Source organism: Quercus suber, unplaced genomic scaffold (assembly GCF_002906115.3).
Source record: "Quercus suber isolate HL8 unplaced genomic scaffold, Cork oak 2.0 scaffold_206, whole genome shotgun sequence".
Classification (NCBI taxonomy): Eukaryota; Viridiplantae; Streptophyta; class Magnoliopsida; order Fagales; family Fagaceae; genus Quercus; species Quercus suber.
The window spans coordinates 490,272-511,018 of NW_027069664.1; the positions used below are offsets into that span (position 1 = coordinate 490,272).

Consider the following 20,747-nt stretch of genomic DNA (forward strand, 5'->3'; position numbering starts at 1 on the left):
TTTTAAATAATGTTAATGAAGTTCTTGGAAATCACAATGGTAGCCTTGCAAATAAAATAAAGGAGTGTTTGATATCCATGGTCAAGGTCGGAGTGGCATGCTCTATGGAGTTGCCACAAGAACGATGGGACATCAGTAAGGCCATCTCTGAGTTGCATTTGGTTAGGGACATTATTCTTGGTGCTAGGATTTAGCACAACATGCTTGGCTATATGGAAGGTAAAAATGAAACTTCTCACCATCTTAATGTTGGTATTAAGTTGTTTACTTATTTTGATCTTTTCTCTTAATGTTGTTTTCTACTAACTATTCGCAGGTCCAAAAATCTTGTGCTCCTTCAAAATGTTACATTGGATGGAAAGACTCTTACTGGCATTATTGATAAGCTTGCTTATGGTTATTCATTGAATAAGAAGTATTCTGCATGTTTCATATACCTTGTCTTCTATATGTTTCTTTTATACGTGTGAGTAGCTCAAATAATTTCCTACAATCTTGTATTAGTGTATTAAATCTATTGATATATATTATGCTTGGAAAATTAACTACCAACTTTATTTGTAAATGTAAAATAATTTTCTACAAATAATAAGAATTATTTTTCACTTGCTTCCCTTTCTTCATCAATATATTTTTCTTCAAAGCATGAGCTCATAAAATAGAGGGATGGTCGATTTGGCTATATCAGTGTAAATTACATTTGCCCAAAGGATTTTTTATTCTCAGTGGACTCTTTCTTCAAAGAGAAAGAGGCATCATTTCTTAACTCATCATGCCCACACACAAAGACCACTCCACTGCTATGGGATTTCCTCTCACTATCCTCAGGTTTGTCTCTGTTTTCCACTTTCTTCCATTTTTCTAGAGATAACCCATTTGTTTTTATTTATTTTTGTGGGTTTTGTGCAGCTTGGTGATTCATTATTTGTGGGAATTGAGATTGTTTTATCCTCAGGTTTGTCTCTGTTTTCCACTTTCACTGTCACGGTTTTTGATGCCAATCAATGCCCTGGTAGTCTAATTAATCACGGCTTTGTGTTGTATTTTGCTCATCTGGGTTTTGTAGGAATTGTAAAATTTTGTTCTTATTGTTGGATATTTCATATTACACTTATAATTTTTTGGTTATATGTGTTTGATTTTATTTTGCTTTTGAGTTTTTGTTCGAGTTCTTTTTTGGTTAAACGAGTTATTTTATTAAATGTATGATTTTTTTTGTTTTTCGTCCAAGTTATTTTTTGGAGGAAAAATACTTACTATTAGCAAGAGGATCGAAGGCAAGTTTAATAAAAAAGCTTGTAACTATAATAAATAAATAAAAACCTATAAAAATCTCAAGGATAAAAGAATGTCTTAAACCTTAGATAATTGTCAGCAAAAGAATTAAAATCTTCTATTCATATGACATTTTAGAAAACTTTTGATATCAAAGGTTGAATATCTAGTTTCACTTTCTTTTCTATAAGATATGAGGAATTTAAATCTATATCCACAGCTAATTTTTATTAGTCAGTGAAATTGGTACTTAAGCTAATCCCTACTTTTAACTTTCTGAGCCGCCAGTTTTGGAACTCCACCCAAAATTCAGAGTAGAAAAAAAAAAAAAAAATCACTTTGATTGATAGAGATTATGCAACAATGCTAGTGTTTCCCAGTTCAACAGCTTTTAAAAGCCCGTGGTGGTAACATCCTTCCTTTCTATCCTCATTCATGTTTCGTAATTGTGTGACATGACTAACTTCGCTTCCGTACTTTTATGTGTAAGTCTAAACTGGAAGCAAGTGGAACAGCAGTGGAACAATGGGTGAAGCAAGCAAAGTTAGAAGATGCTAATGAGTACTGGACCCTATTGGCACACAGTTCCTTTAGTCAGTTTTAGGGATATGGGTCTCTCAGTGTGATTAGTTTGGAACTTGTTGGCTGTGATACAAATATAATTGAATTCATGAAGCCCGATAACTTCCCCGTATTGGAATTTCTATTTCAAGGTGACTCCAATATTGTTACTCTCCCAGAAAGCATTAGTAGATCCCCTAGATTAGAACTTCTTGACATTGACAACTGCAAGCAGCTTCGAGAAATTCCAAGGCTTCCACAATCAATGGGAATGGTGGATGCAAGGAACTGCATAGGGTTGGATCCAAAAACATCAAACAGATTATTGAATCAGCTGAGATCGCTCTCTCTCTCTCTCTAGTTTAAGTTATAAAGAAACAATATTTGTTACTTTCCCCAAATTCATGTTACTTAAATTTCTTGTATTTGCTAAATGCAAGCAGTATTGAGAACTAGGAGGATATTGGAATTGTTCAATTAAAATACCAGGAACTGAGATTCAGAAGTATTTCAACTTCAACCAATGAAATGTTGCATGAGCAACAAATGTATCATATTAAGATAAGTCGTTATTCATATTAGATAACCTTTACCTGGTATTTGACGTGGAGGGGAGGAAGTATGTGTTCAACTCAAAAGATAATAATTATTAGGATTTTTTTTTTAATAGATGCCGTAAGATCAATTATTCTATTGTCTATCTAAAAAGCCAAAAAAAGACGTTAATGGATAATTCTAATTATGCTTCTTTAATGCTTCTGTGAATGGTAACTGGTGTTGTATCTTGGTGGCAGAGGACATGGTGATACCATGTTTAACATGTGATCAAGACGCTCTGGTCCAGGGTTGAGGTGGCCCACAAGTCCCACATCACCACTTCTCCCACATTATGGCTTGAGCCTGAAGTCTCCAATTGGATAGCTAGAAGATGGAAAGAGTCACTGTTATTGTCAGCCTCTTCCTCCAGGTTCTCCTACTAGCCCTTCTGCCTTGCCCAACACAAGAACAAAGGAAGGGTGACTTTGGGGCTTTTATACCTTGGATTTAAGGTAATGAAGTTACAATAAATGTTTGGATTATCTGGGAGAAACTTTTAGTATTGCATATTTTCGTATAGACTAAAAGTTCCTTGATTGGTTTTCTTTTTTCTTTTTTTCCACAGATAAGCCTAATTTTATTATGGTAACTGCATGCATGTGCCAGATGGTATGGTGCGTTTAGTATGGCTACAGGGTAAAAAGCCAAGGTGTTATTACAAATGCTAAAAAATAAAATAAAATATAAATGAAACCATGTCTCCAGATAAAGAAAAGAAGATTGATGAACAACTGCTTTGCAATCAGTATTAGACACATGAAGTGTACCCGGTGTGAGTGGTCCACATGATGGACATGAAAATAAACTCAGGAGCAATGTGATGAAGTAAAAACTCAAGAATAGTGTAGTAAGAGTAGCATTTTTTCTATTTTGTTACTTTGCTAATTGTTATATTTGCATCTATAACGGTGGAAGTGAGCAAATGTGTGAAATTAAAGAAGTCACAGTTGTTTCTGATGATCAGATATCAAAGCAACTGAAACCGGTATTTTTTCATCTGGCAGTATATAAGTTTTTAGCTGAATCTAGATAGACAGTAATATAGATAATTAAGACAGAGAGGGAGAGTGAAGGATTTTTCATGTTCAAATCTATGTAATATTGGATCCCCCGTTCATAATAATTCCAGATTATCATATTCTTAGGGTGAGGAAAAAATCTCAGTTTATTTGGATTATGTCTCTGGTGGCTCAATCCATAAATTACTTCAAGAATATGTTCCCTTCAAGGAATCTGTCGTTCAAAATTACAACAGGCAGATTCTTTCTGGCTAGTTACATGAAAGGAATATATTGCTCAGTTATTTGGGTAACAATTGTGGTTCTTTAGTTCTTTGTTCCAGGAATTGCGGGCTTGCAGCTTTCTTAATTTCTTTATGGCTATTAAATAATGTGGCTTTCCTGGCAGGGATGTTGAAGGGGCAAACATTTTATTAGATCCTAATGCTAAACATGTACATTTATTTTTTTTTATATGCTTTCCTGTTAATCTTCTAAAGCAATTCTGATTTTTTTGTTATTCTGAATCAGATAACAATTTCTTCCTTTGTATTTCTTTTCGATCGGTGGAGGCCCTAAGCAGAAGTTTCTCCTTTTATGTTTCCATCAATGGTAGTAAAAAACAAATCCATGTTGAAAATATAACAGCTTTGTTTGAGCATCTGCTCATGGATTTTGTATCTTTTACACAAGAGGATGAGTATTTATTTCTATTCGGATAGAATTAGGTTGAGGTTGAGGTTATATCTTTTGATTCCATAGAAGTAAGTGAATTACCTACGAATAAAAGCTCTGGTTTTTGGAGCCCATCAATCCCAGCATCACTTGCACCAATTTCATAAAATGGATAGGGTTCGTCTTCATTGGCTCATACCTTTTTCAATGATGATTCCAACACCAATCTGTATCCACCATCAAAGAAGACAAGAAAATCTTGATTGAACTTCGAAGAAATTTGGTTCCATCTGAAAAACAACCTTGATGCCAAGGTATGCCTCCTTTATCAACATCTTTGGCTGCCTTTGTTACTCTCTCTCTCTCTCTCTCTCTCTAAATTTATAGGCTTATTCATAGGATGAGTATTTATAGAGAAATCAGGATACTGGGTTTTGTAATTTTTATTTATAAGATAATTATTTAATTTCTTTAATTTATTTATTTTAATACAGTTGGCCCAGTTTTTGTTTTAGATGCATATAAATGTGCTCTTCAATAACTCAAGATCTCTGCAGCTGACCATATGGCCTCATTTCTTTCTTGTTTTTTATGTTTTGGTTCTATACCATATCTTTAGATATTTAAATTTTGCTTTTGTTTTTTAAAATGCATTTCTTAATATTGAAATGTTGTGGACTTTAGGATTGCTTTTAATTATACATTTGCTATCTATGTTGATGTGAGTATTGTCAATTTTCAACTGAAAAAAGAAAAATGAGAGTTCAAACTTAAGTTATATAGAAGTTAAATGAGCCGTAGGTCAAGCATGATGCTAACTGTATTGAATCTACTAACCTTTGTAAGAGGGATGTGGGGCTTTTCTTTTGAGTAATACCCCGTTCTCTTGCCACTCATCTTCTTCTCATTGGAAATCCCTAGGCTTCAATTTAGGGAAAGATTCCAATGTATTTCTTTTTCCAATGCCTTTTTTGAAAAGATGTATACTTTGAATTTGAAACTTTCTAATAAATTTGTGTTTCAATTTTTACCGAATAATGAGTATGTTTGATGAGCGTTTGAAATTGAAATTTTGGTCAAGAACACAAGTTGTTTGATGAAATGCTTCTTCAGAATATTGAACTGGCTTGCTTAGATATTTCTAACCTATGCAATTCATTGCACCAATTGTTAAGTTTTTATTGTTAATTTCTAAAAAAAATAATTTTGTTTGATTACTTCTGCTTTTCTTGTGAGTTTTAAATTTTGATCTTGTTTATTGTTATAGATGTTTCTTTACTTTTTTTGATTCATTGAATAATACTACTTAGACTATTCCTTATTTTATTGAAAAGTAAATGACAACTGGGCAAGAATGCATTGAACATGTTGGCAAGAAAAGTGAAAATTGAATTGGCACTAAACTATGGCTTCTGAAGCCTTTTCTTCTACAGGACCTGCCTTGAGAGTGGGGGCGACTTGTTCTTTGAGTATTCTTTCTCAAAGAGGCTAAAGCAGCAGTTAAGTCATTTTGTAATAAAATCCTAGAATATAACAGGTACCAAGTAGTTCTCTGATGTTAAAAATAATTTGAAGGGCAGAAGTTTTAAAAGCACCATAAGCAAACATGCTAGGTTTGCAGTGGTTTATTATGGTTGGCTTAAAAGAATGCTTGTGTATTCTGTAGCAATGTGAAGTCCGAGGAAGCATTAAGGCCAATGAGTGTTTTCCTAGACTGCACATTTAGGAGACTTCCTCAAAACATCCCAGCAAGCACTCAGCAATCTGACAGGTACCCATGGTCTTCGTTCTATTCAAGCTTCTTTTATAATGTGTGGAATGATCAGTGGTCTCAAACATGCTGCAATGTGTAAATTATGACCCTACTGTAAGCCTTACATGCTTTATTTTGTGTTTTTCCATGTGAGATTGAAATGTGCAGAACATGCAAATATTATACGACTTTATTTTCATATTGGCATTTGGCTTTATCAATATCTGCTTTTGTGGCTGTTACCACTGATATTATCTCTCTTGCTTGCTCCTATGTAGTTTTAGTTTGTTTTATGTTAAGGTAATCTCTGACAATATGTGTAAACAATATTAATTTGGCTTTATCAATATCTGCTTTTGTGGCTGTTACCACTGATATTATCTCTCTTGCTTGCTCCTATGTAGTTTTAGTTTGTTTTATGTTAAGGTAATCTCTGACAATTTGTGTAAAAAATATTTTGCTTCTATAATTTATGAATCATGACAATTTTTTTGTAGATAGCATATGCTTAGAAACATGATTCTGAAGCGCAAAGATAAATTATCCCCTATGTAGGAGAAAGGCGACCTTAAGGCACCAAGGCCTTGTATTGCCCGAGGCGTGAAGCGACAAAAAGGCGCTAACCCTAGAAAAGTGAGGCGCCAAATTCTTAACATATTTATTATGCATATAGAACTTAAATCATATGTACCTAGTGTATTATAATATTATAATGAAGTTTTTTTTCAATGTGAAGCATGAAGAAATTAGGTTTATAAATTTATTTCAGAATAAGATTAGTATGGTTTAGGCTCTAGTATTTATTTCTAACAATACGTTTTACAACAAGCTTCTATACAACAATAAGTTTTACAAAACAAATTTGTAAATTAATTTAACTAACAATAAGTTTTATGACATTCCTTTTGAAGTTAATAATCTAAAATAGGTTTCATAACAAACTTCTACAAAAAATAAATAAAAAAATTAAAAAAAAAATTAAAAAAAAAAAACTTGAGGCTCTCACCTTAGCACCTTTTTCATGGCTTAAGGCGGTCGCCTTGCTCGCTAGGCTCTAAAGGCGAGCGTCTCGCCTTAGAGCCTTTAAGGCACCTTAGTAGTACCTCACCTCACCTGGGCGCCTAGGTGAGCGCCTGGCTTGCCTTTGACTACACTATTGTAGGCCTAATTTTAAACTAGGATACTTTGTTTTCCTCTAAACAATTTATATTGCTGCATGAAACCTCAAATGGATTTTGTTAATTCACTGTTCAATCTTGTTATGCTCTATCATTACCATAGGCATTAGTGTCCATTAGTAAGGGACTTAAGCAGAATTTGGGAATTCTTACTAACATTGTTGTATATCAGTAATAGTAATCAATAAGGACATCCAATTATGAAAGAAAAATAGTTTTTTCTATTCACGTTAATTTTAAAATGGATGACCTTCTACATCTCCTTGTTATAATCTTGACGATTGTTAGCCTGAAAAAAATTCATGTTTATGTTTTCTTATTATATTTTAGCTGTTTCTCTCTGTCTCTCTCTTCATGTTGGAGTGTGTGATTGGTGAGTCTCTGCTTTGTGACTCTCTGCTTCACACACACACACACGCACGAACACTCTGTGGTTCTTGTCTACCCAGCACTTACTCTCTTTTTGCACACACACACAATTGACCACGCGGCACCGCGTGTGAGCCCATGCACCACCATTGCCTCAGTGTTTGGCTGACCCGAGACTTCCATAGCCTCTACACTCTTGTTTTGCTAAGTCACGCGTCGTCTAGTGCCATCATAGGTGGTAGATCAGAAGTGGGTTTTGAGGTTGAGAGTTAGAGAGTAGAAATTAGAGATAGGTGTTGTTTTGGCTCGGAATTAAAGGGAATGAGATGTGGAACCACCATCTGTGGTGGTGATGAGGATCAGAGATAGTGGAAGCTCGGCCTGAGGGTTTCAGTGATTAGGGAGAGCAGAGATCGAAGATAGAGAGGGCTTGGGTTTGGTGAGAGCTTGGTAAGGTTTTGGTGAGGAGGAGCTCGCTGCCGTGGTGGCGGCGTTGATGCTCAATGATGAGCTTGAGGAGTTCGGTCTCTTGGACCAGGTTTAAGGCTTCAGCCCTTTTATTCTAACTAGTCGTGGACCCGCACATTGCGCGTGATAATTATTTTTATGGTAGTTTTATTATTATTATTTTTTTACAATTTAAACTAATCTAATAATGAGTAATGCATTTCGTAATTATATTTTTATTTATTATAGGAACAATCATATATGTAACATAGGAACAATCTAAAACACCAAAAAAATGTAAACTAAAAAAAATTAATAAAACTTAACAATGATTAATTGAACCAATATTAGGATAATATTTTGTTTTTGATAATCTATTAAGGTTATTTTCTTTGTAGAAATTATAATTTCGGCCACCCAAAACATATTATCAAATAAACAATTATTGTATATATACAAATTTTAACTTTTGCAATTTGTCACTAAAACAAAGTGGGGTTTGAACCTTTGAGTGAAAGAGCTGGTCAAAATTAAGTATGATGGAAATGGGTCGAATGCTAAGCCTTAAAAAATTGGGGTTTACTTTAGTGTGGAACTTTATCAGACCTATCTATATTATATATTACGGTGAATGTGGCGCGCTCATTTAATCGCCACATACAGCTGCTGCCACGTCATTTTAAAAATATATATATAATTTGTCCTACAATTTTAAAATGATTTTTACAATTTTCAGCCTTATAAATACAATCCACTATTTATTTATTCACTTCCACTATCACTCTATAATAAATCCAGCCCACTATTTATTTATTTACTTCCACTATCACCATATAATAAATCTGTATAATTAATTTAGCCACTTCTTATTTATTTAGTTCCATTATCAAGTCTAACCCAAAACCTTTTCAGTTCAGCTTTAGGATTTTGTGTGAGCTTTTTCAGCTTAAAAAAAAAATAAAATAAAATAAAATAAAAATAAATAAAATAAAATAAAAAACGTTGAAGCCTTTCAAGCTTTAGGTTTTTTTTTTTTTTTTTTTTCCAATTTTCCTATAATTGTTTTTACATTTTTTTTTTAATATTTACATTTCTCCAACCTTTCTCTCTTCCTTACCATTTCATCTCCCCTACTTCTTCAATCTTTTTCCTTCCCTTACCTTTTCATCTCCCCATTACCCTCTACATTAATATCATTCTTCCTTTTCCCTTCATCTTCCTTTATTTTTGCCTCTTCTTATTCACACCTTCTTACTATAAATTTGTTACTATCTCTTCTATTCTATGCATAATTTTTCCTCACAAAAAAAAAAGGTACTCTCTCTCTCTCTCTCTAAATTTTTTGGTGGATTTTTATTTTTATTTTTATTGCATCTCTACTTTAGGTTGATAATTTTTTATATTCTTTAAAACTCTATTTTGGGTTAATGCAATTTAGTTTTGTTTTTTAAATTGTTGTTGTTGTTTATTTTATTTTTTATTCTCTTTGATTGTTAAATGTTATCCTATTGCGATCTAAAGAATTAAATATAGCATATAAAAATATAATATTATTCTATTACATAGCATGATTTGGATAATTTGGTATTTATTTTGTTACATAGCATGATTTTTTATAGTACTCAATTAGGATGTTAAACTATGAGACTTTACTAATTTTTATTTATTTTCTAATCCTTTGTGGTGGACAAAGTACTTTTAATAGTTGTATTAGAAGTACTCTATAATGCCATTCATTTAAAGAAAAGTAAAGGTTAGCCAAACAAAAATAATTGGATATGTGACAAATTGCAAAAGTTAAAATTTGNTAAAAGGGTCTAACTCTTGAAGGCTTAAATAAGACTTTTTAAACTCATACATATAATTGAAACTAAACGATGTGGGACAAGAGCCCCATAGGGAACCCTTGGATTAATTCACCACTTAGCTAAATCACAACCATTTGTTTTTATTATTATAAAGGCTTACAATACTTAAACCTTCAAAAGGGCCTAACTCTTGAAAGCTTAAGTAAGACTTTTTAAACTCATACACACAACTGAAACTAAATGATGTGGGACAAGAGCCCCATAGGGAACCCCTGGATTAATTCACCACTTAGCTGAATCATACTGATGTACCATAAAATCAGTAAGATCGTCCATATCCTGTGGACGATAAATAGGGACGAGGCAATTACCATCACGACACTAAGAATGACGCCGGACCAACTCAACTAAGGACGACCGTTACGAGTAACTGCATTAAATACCAATTCCGTTGAAATAACGCCGGTTAAACTGACACCTGCTCAGGCGTTACAAGCCCAAGCAATAATGCCCTCATAATGACGAAGCCAACGGCTAGAAAGGCACTGAAAAGGTCTATATATATCTTCAGATAGTATGTTGAAGAGTAAGAGAAATATATCCCAGTCAATCTACATTCTTTGTTTTACGGTTCACTGAGCTTCTCTAACTTAATCATCGGAGGCGTTGTGGGCAGCCCCCACCGGTGATTCCTTCTTTGCATTGTGTTTAGGGTCAGTACCAGCAAAGGACGATTTGGATCTGGACGAACATCTTGACTGACGATCTCCAAGGTTTAAGTATTGTAAGTCTTTATAATAATAATAATAATAATAATAAAAAGAAAAAAAAAAAGAAAGAGTTGTTCATCAAATCAATAGGTTGGGACAGAGGTAGAGTTCGTAAGGTCTCAAGAGAAAAAGAGAAAAATCCAAGTCCGGCCATTATCCATTCCCTGGCCAGACTTAGACCATCGGAATAGCAAGCACAGGAAGAAACCGTTAGGCCGTATATCAACCACCCAAATCGTCGGAACCGGCATCGGTAAATTTTTTCTTTTTCCATTTTTTAGACTTGGGTATGAAATGTTACTTTTAATTGAGTTTTTTTGCTGGGTAGGTTTAGATCTGTCAGTTTTGTTTTGGGTTTTAGGGTTTTCTATCAAAATGTTTGTAGATATTTGCTTTTGTTTTGTTTTTTGTTTTTATTTTTTAACTGTCAATTTAGGAATTTGGATTCATAACCCTTTTCCTCCCTATTTGTTAAAATCAAGGAAACCCCTCACGGTTTAAAACAAAAATACCATTAAATTGAAAGAGACCGGGAGTCTAATAAACAGAGAGAGAACGAGTTGATTAGGCGCACGACTCTTCCTTTCTCCAATTCTTCATGTCCCGGTTCAGTTGCCTCTATCCTATAAAATCAAAGAGCCACAACTATTAAATGAAAGAAAGAAAGAGGTCTTTGTCCTTGGAACAAGACCCGCACTCCAATTGGAGACGTTCTCTTCCTTGGCAATAGTATTAGCCCAGACCCAGGGCGATGAGTCCGTCCAAAAAGGTTGCTCTTTCTCTAACTCTTTGACTGTATCCATTTTAGTACGAAGAAATGGAGTATTATGGTTTCTTAAACCTTCAATGCATTAGACATTTGTGAATCGTTTTAACTTTATTTATTTTTACTAATCCGTTAATGTTGATAATTGCTTTAGTTTCAGTATTGTTGGTTTTTAAATTCAATTTGGATTACACGAGTCTAAACTGCTCCTAATTAAGAATTTATAAATTTGATTGGGTTTGTTTCCACCTCATTATTTCTTTATGTAATTTCTTAGCCCACCAAGGAGCTTAAATATAATTGCAATCTCGTGATTTTTTTTTCTAAAGGTGGTACAATGAAGATTGAGGAAGCGGAGAGCACATACTCCTAAGGAAATCTAAGTAAATTCTTTTCCTTTCTTTTCGTGAAATTATTGTGCTTGAATAATTTTAATATTATTTTTCTATGATTAATGTTGCATGTTTGTTTTCTGTTTGATAACAAGATAGCATCTTTTTTTTTGAAATCTTTTTTGGCTTGAGAACAAGTTAGTATCTTTATTTGATATTTGATTGCAAGGTCTTTTTTTCCTCCATTTTTTTAGGTTTGCATGTGAAACTATTTAGTGGTACTTCATGTTGGTGCTTTTGCTCCTAAGATTGGCCTTTTGATATAATTGAAAGGCACTCTTTGCTCTTCTCCTAATCGTTTTTCTGTTGTGTGATGTTTTTGCTAAGAAAAAGGTCCTATTATATTCCTTTCATACTTGGGATGTTTGCTGCGTTACCATTATGTTAATATTCCTGTTAAAAAGTTGGCTCAGTTTGCAATTCATTTGAGTTAAACTTCTCCTAAATGAAAGTAAGTGTTGTTGTCTCCAAGTTTCCAATTGTTAGTCACACCAAAGTCATTTTTTTCCTTTTTTTTGGTTTTGTTTGCAAATGGGAATTGGGGGTTTCTTTTGGTGTTGGGATAATTTTAGAATTTTAGAATTTAGAGATTTTAAAGATTGGTTAATTTAGGAAATTTTAGGGACTTCCTTTTTTTTGTTTTGTTCATTCAGGATAATTTTCACAATTTAGGTCCATCACAGAGAGCTTTGACTATCTTAATTAAATTCAAGATTATATTAAGCTTTTCTTTTTCAAAAATATTTCTAGATATCAATTGGAGTTGGGTGGAGAAGACAGCCCCATGGCGGAGGGTTCTTAGAGCAAAAAAGACGATCCCTAGAGAGTCCTCGAATTCTACAGTGGTAATACTCTGTATACTTCCATAATCATTATTTTGCTTCCCTTTCATTTGTCTCTTTATTTGTGTGTGTAATTTTCTTTGTTTTGTTGTTGTTTTTTTTTTTTTTTTCTTCGCTTGATGTAAAATTTAGAGATACTCAGTAATGAAGGCAAGTGTAAATGTGAAAGAATTGGAAGCATTGATATAAATGACTAAGTAAATAATGTTTACCCTCATAATTTTGATCAACGTCCCTAATAGGTTTGCCTTTTCCTGTTTTTCTATAGAAAATACTGGTTCTGCCTTTTATTTTGTTTTCAAAAGTACAACTTTTCAACATAATAGGCACTATAAAATATTGTACTTGCACTTTTACTATTTTTGTAGCGTTTTTGAAGTAAAATTGTCTTCCTAATGGATTTAGTTTTTTCTCTTTGAATTTGTTTGTTGCCTAGCTTCAATATGCATTTGGATTTGTGTATTATATTTGGCGAGGTAAGAAGATTTATGTTTTTGGTGATGAAAAAGTGGTGGTGTTGGTTTTGCAGATACAAGAACCAATCCAAGTTGCCAGAAATTATGTCATTGGTGTAAGAACATAAATGAAGAAAAAACATGATTAAGAACATAACAGTAACTTTTGAAATAGCTTTATTTTGGTGTTGTGCTAGAATGCCTTTCCAGTTTTAAATTTGTCCAGTAATGTCTTACGTTATCTCAGTTTGTTATATAACATATTAGAGCATTCGCAGCAGTGTAGCTATAATGCTATATTGCTAAAATTTAGCTCCACAAACACAAAAATTACGCTACAGCAGGGGAGGCAAAGTTAAAGTTTTAGATGATTTGCTATAGTGCACATCTATTTATAGATGTGCACTGTAGCTAAGAGCAAAAGAAAATATATATATATATATATATTTTATTCGGCCGATTGATTAAAATAATACACCTTCCTTTTTTTTTTCATTCTTTCATGCTCTCTCTCTCTCTCATTTACTCTCATCTCTCAAGCTCACTCATCAACTCACTCACTATCTCAACTCTGATTACCGACCCACGAAGCTCGCCGCTGATCAGAGTGCCTAACTGGGTCACCGATCCACAAAGCTCGACTTAAGCCCATCTCTCAACTTTGGTCTCACTCTTTCAACTCCAATCACCAACCCACGAAGCTCGCTGCCGATGGAGTGCCTAACTAGGAAACCCATGGATCTTGCGCTGATCGGAGTGCTTGCTTGTGGATATTGGTTCTTTCATGCCGCCAATGGTTATCACCGCTGATCGGAGATTTGGGTTTTTTTTTTTTTTTTTTTTTTTTTTCCTGCTATGGACTGGTGGTGGTGGTGATGATGGTGTTGATGGTGGTTGTGGGTGTGGTTGTGAGGAAAAAGATTGGAGATTTTTTTTTTTTTTTTTTTTTTTTTTTTTTCTTACTGTGGACTGGTGGTGGTGGTGTTAACAGTGGTTATGGTTGTATCTGATGGTGGGGTATATTATTTTATTGTAGTGATTATATTATTTTATTGTAATATTTATATTATTTTATTGTGTTAAAATCTAAAATAGATCCACTGCTGTAGCATATGTGTAGGTAAAATAAATAAAGTGACTTTTTTGTGTAGCTAAATAGCTAAAATTTTACATCCATTGCTGCAAATGCTCCACATATTTTACATCCACATATTGCTAAAATTTTAAGAAGAAAACAAACCAACGAATTCAATTCCAATTAGACATCTAGAGATGACTACAAAATCTTTCTGGACCCTATATTCCCTGTCAACTCTATTTTAGTAAGAATTATTAGTAGCAATCTAAGGTGGTTCTGCTTATATATTTCTCTTCAGATACAAAGAAGTGTGGAATATCAATTTTTTATTTTTTTTGGTTGCTAACTATGCAGGTGAGCACAATTTATGTAGTAGTAATCTAAGGGGCCTATCTGATTGATTATTTTAAAATTTTTTTTTTTTTTTTCATTTGGTAAATGGATTAAAAGTTATAGGCTTGGGGTTTTATTTAATTAATCACTAAAGCACCATAATGCTGAGTTAAATGTTGTAGAAGGCGTACCCCAGATTGATTAATTGACTATAGAACAATCCCAACATCGTGTGGGTTCCTTTTCTTAATTATTTATTATCATAATGTTTTGAGTTACCGCTTTTATTGTACTGTTTTGAACTATGGTAATGGACCTTATATATTCGACTTGGGTTTATGACTTTATGGTTTTGAAGGAAAAAGTTGGATGTAAGAGAATTTGAGATTTAGTTTAGATGTGCGTAGTTCATTCCTTTTGTGAAAATAGATTAATTGTTGTAAGACATTACTTTTAATGTTGTCTACATTTCTTTTTCTTTTCTACTTTTGCAACTTTTAGCCTGCAGTTATGTTTTATGATCATTAAGTACTCCAATGATTAATGCATTGAATTCTATGATAAGCATTATTAAATACAAAGAAATAATAAAATATTATTCTTACAAATCCAATTATTTAATATAGAAAACTATTCAGTTACTAACTTTACAAATCCAACCATAAGCAATTATATCAATCCATTCATTTAATTTTACATAATCATTTGGATTTATCTTTTTTTTAATCCCATGTGTTGATAAGATATGTTTATTGTATTGCTACAGCTTCTTTCAAGCAGTTTCCATACTTATTAAGGAGTTGTGATGTGGGAGATTTCAAGAAATGTGGTGAAGCATTTAACTCAATACATCTATAATCAACTACTCAATTAATCAAGACAAATTTATTGCTATTGGACGCAATTTGCATGATCGCGTCTATGATTCTTATTGGGTGGTATTTCTCATTTGTTAGATCCAAATAAATGTAACTTTAAAGTTTAGTTTTTGCTTTTGTTTGTACTTGGTTCTTTTTGTTTATAAATTTTGTATCATCCGTTTTAGTGAAGTAGGGCGTAGAAAAGATATTTGTGATCTGTAGTTGATTCAAGCCAATGCTATTTTGACTAATTGAGGGCCCTTGGCAATTAGGAGATGGTACTTCACGTCAAAGGTTAAGGTGCATACTGCATAGGCATGTGAGCAAAAATGAGTTATTTATTTATTATTATTATTATTATTATTTTATTAAATATATGTATGGACATAATATTGGGACAAATTGTGGTTTTAGTTGCAATCTTAAATAAATATTTTCTATTTTTATTGCACCCATTAAGGGATTCCTCCTATAAAGTAGTTTTTTAATGGTTGTTGGTAGTTTTCCCTTGATTGGTATGAAAGAAATAACATGTCAAAATATGTATTATCAAAACAACAAAGGCACATAATATGGCTTCTTTCCCATGATGGTTAGAGTATATTGTCTAATAAAAATTTGAAACTAATGTGTATATTCAGCCAAATTTTTTATATATCTAATTGTGATTATTTATAAATGTGACTGTGAGAAACTTGATGGAACCAATATCATGAAAATTGCAAGGAAAAAAATATTTTGGTGCCTTCAAATGTCCTGGTTGAACTAATGTCCTATATGTTTAATAACTCAAGTTAACATCAATAGCTCCACTACAATTGACTATTTATAATTTGACCTGTATAATTATAATTATTTTTAATTGTACCCATGTATAGGCACGGGGCTACACATTAGTATATATATATAACACAAGTTTTAACTTTTTGTTGACCTCCTGCCACATCATTATTAATTTTTTAGAAAACTAAATTATCTAATTTTACACATCATTGTCATTTTTAAATTAAATTCAATTGTTTCTTAAGATTTTTACTTCCCACCCGATCACTACCTCTCTCCTCTTGATAAACCCTTTCTTTTTCTTTGCCACTGTTCAAACTTTGGAGAGCTTCAATGGCTAAACAAAATATGTGATTAAAGAAGCCAACTATGTTGACTTAAATAACTTCCCGTAATAATGAAACTCATTCATCACTGTTAGTATGTCACCATTGAGATAGTCCGCTATATCCAAAATTATGCGAAATCCAAGGTGGGGCAATTCACAAAGGGACTAAGTGTATAACAACAATTCCCATGGCTTTGGTTGGCTGCTCTCTGGATGGGTTCATGATTAGAGAGTCAAAGAGTCTGGCAGGACCAGGACGTATAAGGTTTCTTTTTTAACATTAAAAAACAATAATACCCCTCTTCTTCCTTACGCATGTGATATGTTCTACATACATATAATTCTGTCTCTTAAAATTATTACATGTATAGTTCACTTAATACTCTACAAATTGATCCAAATTCCAAAGGAAAAGTTGAATAGCAATCAAGACAATTAGAAATTTGAGAATCTGGGTTGCTCAATTATAGGATTTTGTAATTACTTTCTTTTCTTCTTCATAGAAACGATGATTTCTCTTTGTGCCATGTTTTGTGTTTCTTAACCCCTCTTAACAAGTTCTATAAACCCTCAAATTCATTCACCAAAAAATTACTTCCAAGATCAAAAAACACAAAAACACGTTGAGGCAAACCAAAATATAACCGATCAACTATCTTTAGATGTATTCAATTTGTTCTCATTAATGAGATCTTTGAGTTCTTTTATAAAATAAAATTATAAATAAATAAATATTTCCAACTTAGTGATAATGTCCAGGTCATAAATTTTGCTTTTAGAAGTCACAGAACATTCTGTTTGCATTTCTTATATACGTTGTTGGTTTTGGTTTTTGCTTGAGTACTTCATATGCCACCCATCTAATGATGAAATTTGAAATTGATCATTTTGAACATTTTGCTTTACTCTTGCCAACTTGGGATCATTGTTTGTTCAATTGTAATGTACTTAGTTTGTCTTGGGTGTAATAGTTGAGTGGATTCATGTTACACAATACTTTTTTCATTCTTGTTTTAGAACATGCACATTATGTGTTTGACAAAATATCTCACTCTTGCATCTTTTTAAATTAACTTCATGGTTTATGTGAAATCTTGGTAAGTTTGTTTGTTTTATTTTATTTTATTTTTTTTACACCTCTTGGTTTGAGTAGGCTCTAATGGTCTCATTTTTTCTAATGTGCATTTAGGCATACTAAGTCGTCAACATCATTAGCAATTTAGTACATTAAAACTTTGCATAATCCAAATTGAGTGGATTCATGTTACACAATACTTTTTTCATTCTTGTTTTAGAACATGCACATTATGTGTTTGACAAAATATCTCACTCTTGCATCTTTTTAAATTAACTTCATGGTTTATGTGAAATCTTGGTAAGTTTGTTTGTTTTATTTTATTTTATTTTTTTTACACCTCTTGGTTTGAGTAGGCTCTAATGGTCTCATTTTTTCTAATGTGCATTTAGGCATACTAAGTCGTCAACATCATTAGCAATTTAGTACATTAAAACTTTGCATAATCCAAGCCCAATTTGTAACATTACAATATTTAGTAATCTTCCTAAATAGAAATATGTTTTTTAATATATGTATATAACCAATCAGATACAAGTTTAAATTTGCAATGATTGAGATCATCTATATAGCATATTCTACAACTTATCTGTGATTAAAGTATGAATCTTTGATATTGCAATTGTGTGGCCACTAGAGAGAAGAAACAATTATGTTAAGCCAAATTTGAAAACTTGACAGTTTGGCTAGGTGCCATTGACTTACTGTTTTTCATGACCCATTAAAAACCAAAGGATTAAAATATCAAACTGATATGCAACACCAATAACAATATTTTTAAATAATATTTCTTTAGATCTTGACATAGAAAACGATATATTCAATATTAAAAATAATAATAATAATCTATTTTTTTTTTAAAAAAAATCATTTTCAATAGTTCTTCCGTGTATTGCACGGGTTAGCGACTAGTTGTATTTCAATTCCATTTCTTGGGATGATATTTTTTATTTTTTTTTTCCCATTTTGTAGCAATAGTCAATCCATCTAGTAAAAGTATGCATTAGATGTTTCAATAATTACAACTTGAGTGTACGTTCAGATACTAAGGTTCTTATGTGTGTGTGTGTGTTAATTCAAAGTGGAACGAGCAATTCTTTAAAGATCATTCACAATATCTCTTTATCCTTTAGGTTTCTTCCATATCTCATTTGAAAATTCAAAATTTGAGTGAAAACACATGAGCTTGTTCAAACCCCAAATTAAAAATTACAGCTAAATTGCTTTTACTCTAACTTAACAAAGCATGGAACAAGAATAAATATGCGCAATGAACTGATTACACTACTCTAAGCCATATCCATCCACAATTAACAATAAAATGAAAGTTTAAAGGGTAGGGAAAAGAGATGCAAACATAAGATAACATCAAGACGTGTTATCGAAGAGGAAGCTGAAGAACTAGGCAAAAAACCTCTCCGCGACCCTCCAAATCAAAATCGATCCACTAGTAAATAAGTTGGAGTACATGAATAATAAAAGACCCTCCAAGTTTAATCTACCTAATGTACTTAAGCCCTCCAAGCTCCTGCTATCAACGAACTTCTTAGAGTCTTATCTTTACTAACTTTCTAGATCTCGTAATACTATCCTATTGCATCCATTAAGTCTTTCTGGTTTCTTTTGGCAAATCCCAAATGTTTTCCAAGCTCCAAAACACTCTCTATACTCTAAATAGGTGTAAGTTGTGTTTAGGTACAAATCTCTTTTAAATAAATTGGAGTACATGAATAACAAAAAACCTTCCAAGTCTAGTTTACCCATATGTACTTGAGCCCTCCAAACTCCCGCTATCAACGAACTTCTCGAAGTCTTGTCTTTACTAACTTTCTAGATCCTGTAATACCGCCCTATTGCATCAACCAAGTCATACTGGCTTCTTTTGGCAAATCTCAAATGCTTCCCAAGTTCCAAAACACTCTCTACACTCTGAATATGTGTGAGTTGTGTTTGGGTACAAATCTCATCTCAAGATATAGTAATGGGAGAGGGGAAAGAGAAGAGATTACAATGATTTCTTACTAAAGGATGAGTAACTCTCTTTCTAAAAGATGAGTGTGTTATGTTGCAGAAACTTATTTAGGGTTTTCTCTCTAAATAGCCTCCAATACTTTTGTAGGTAATGAAGATATATATAGTGTGGATGAAGGGTAAGAAAGTCACACTTTAAACCCTTAAGGCAGAGAGTTTCACGAGTACCTTGTGTGATGGCCTGTTTCACGAAGTACTAGTGAAACACAGCCTGACACTTGACTCTTCAACTTCCAACATGTGCTTCTCACATGTCCTTTTCGCAGGAACTTTTCTCGCGAACTTCTTGCGAGCTAGTCGCGAAACTGCACTAATCTTCATTGTATGCTTGATTCTTCATCAATTTAACACTAAACCCAATACAATAAAATCCCATAAAATACAAGAAAATAATTTAATACAATTACAATACTTTTTGTCATGAAATAAAACTAACATAAAATATAGTTATAAATCATAACTTTACATCCTTGTTAATACCATATTTTGCCCGACCCCAAAATTAATGAGAATTCTAGATGTCAAATCAAAGGTTTAATAAATTATTTGGACATAACATTAAACACTTTTGAATACTCTTTATTTTAAGGCCTATTTGATAAAGCATCTTAGACACATGTTTTCGATTTTTAAACAATATTATACATATTTTCACACACTTTTTCACGCATACGTATTTAAAAAAAAAATATAAACAACATTACTCAAACTATTCTACCAAACAGGCCCTTAATGTCCAAAAACCGAAATCAGGCTTGAATTGATTGAATTGCTGTGAAAATGAGAAAGTTTCTAGTTAAGGGTTCCCTCTAAAATGAGCTTCGTTATTTAAATTGACAATTGATTTCCTTCAAAATGCATATCTGACATGTTACTGAAGTTTGCAAGATTGCTCCGGTGAGCTGCATTTGGAATAGAAATTAATCTTGGCACGCGCTCATAATTACCATTTGATGTAGGATTTTAGCTAGATTTATCAAGAAATGCACAGAGAGTCACCACACACACACACACACTCTTTTCTAATCCGTGCCAAACACTTCATTTTCATACTCAATATCCTCATAAACACTGACCACACAAACGCAATAACCCAACACTTAGCCTCAGTTTTTACACACACACACACCGCGAGGGTTCGGTCTCTTGGACCAGGTTTAAGGCTTCAGCCCTTTTATTCTAATTGGGTTGATAGCTCTTTCACTAAAGTTAAACCCCAATTTGTTATAAGGCTTAGCATTCGACCCAGGCCTCCACACTTTAATTTTGAACCCACATGCACATCGAACTTTCAGCCCACTTTGGTTTTAAACCTATATCTTGTTTTAAACATATTCAGCCCACCTTTTAAATAAAAGGCTCCATGCATGTTT

The 20,747-nt window shown here is 32.8% G+C and overlaps 1 protein-coding gene and 2 long non-coding RNA genes across 5 annotated transcripts; all 3 read left to right on the forward strand.

Moving 5' to 3' along the window:
* Positions 1 to 4,275, forward strand: LOC136070050 (dynein regulatory complex subunit 7-like; the record flags this gene model as incomplete). Of its 3 annotated transcripts, none has more annotated exon segments than XR_010631286.1 (6): positions 1 to 219; positions 317 to 828; positions 910 to 955; positions 1,766 to 1,868; positions 1,989 to 2,885; positions 2,999 to 4,275. XR_010631286.1 is itself a non-coding variant. In XM_065779356.1 (5 exon segments), coding segments are annotated over 4 exon segments (414 nt in total). In that variant the 3' UTR covers positions 2,198 to 4,275.
* Positions 4,276 to 7,687: 3,412 nt separating this feature from the next.
* LOC136070045 (uncharacterized) lies at positions 7,688 to 20,747 on the forward strand. Its single transcript, XR_010631273.1, has 2 exons — positions 7,688 to 7,944; positions 20,530 to 20,747. It is a non-coding gene; the product is annotated as an uncharacterized LOC136070045 (long non-coding RNA).
* On the forward strand, positions 12,341 to 15,426 carry LOC136070044 (uncharacterized). Its single transcript, XR_010631272.1, has 2 exons — positions 12,341 to 12,434; positions 15,064 to 15,426. It is a non-coding gene; the product is annotated as an uncharacterized LOC136070044 (long non-coding RNA).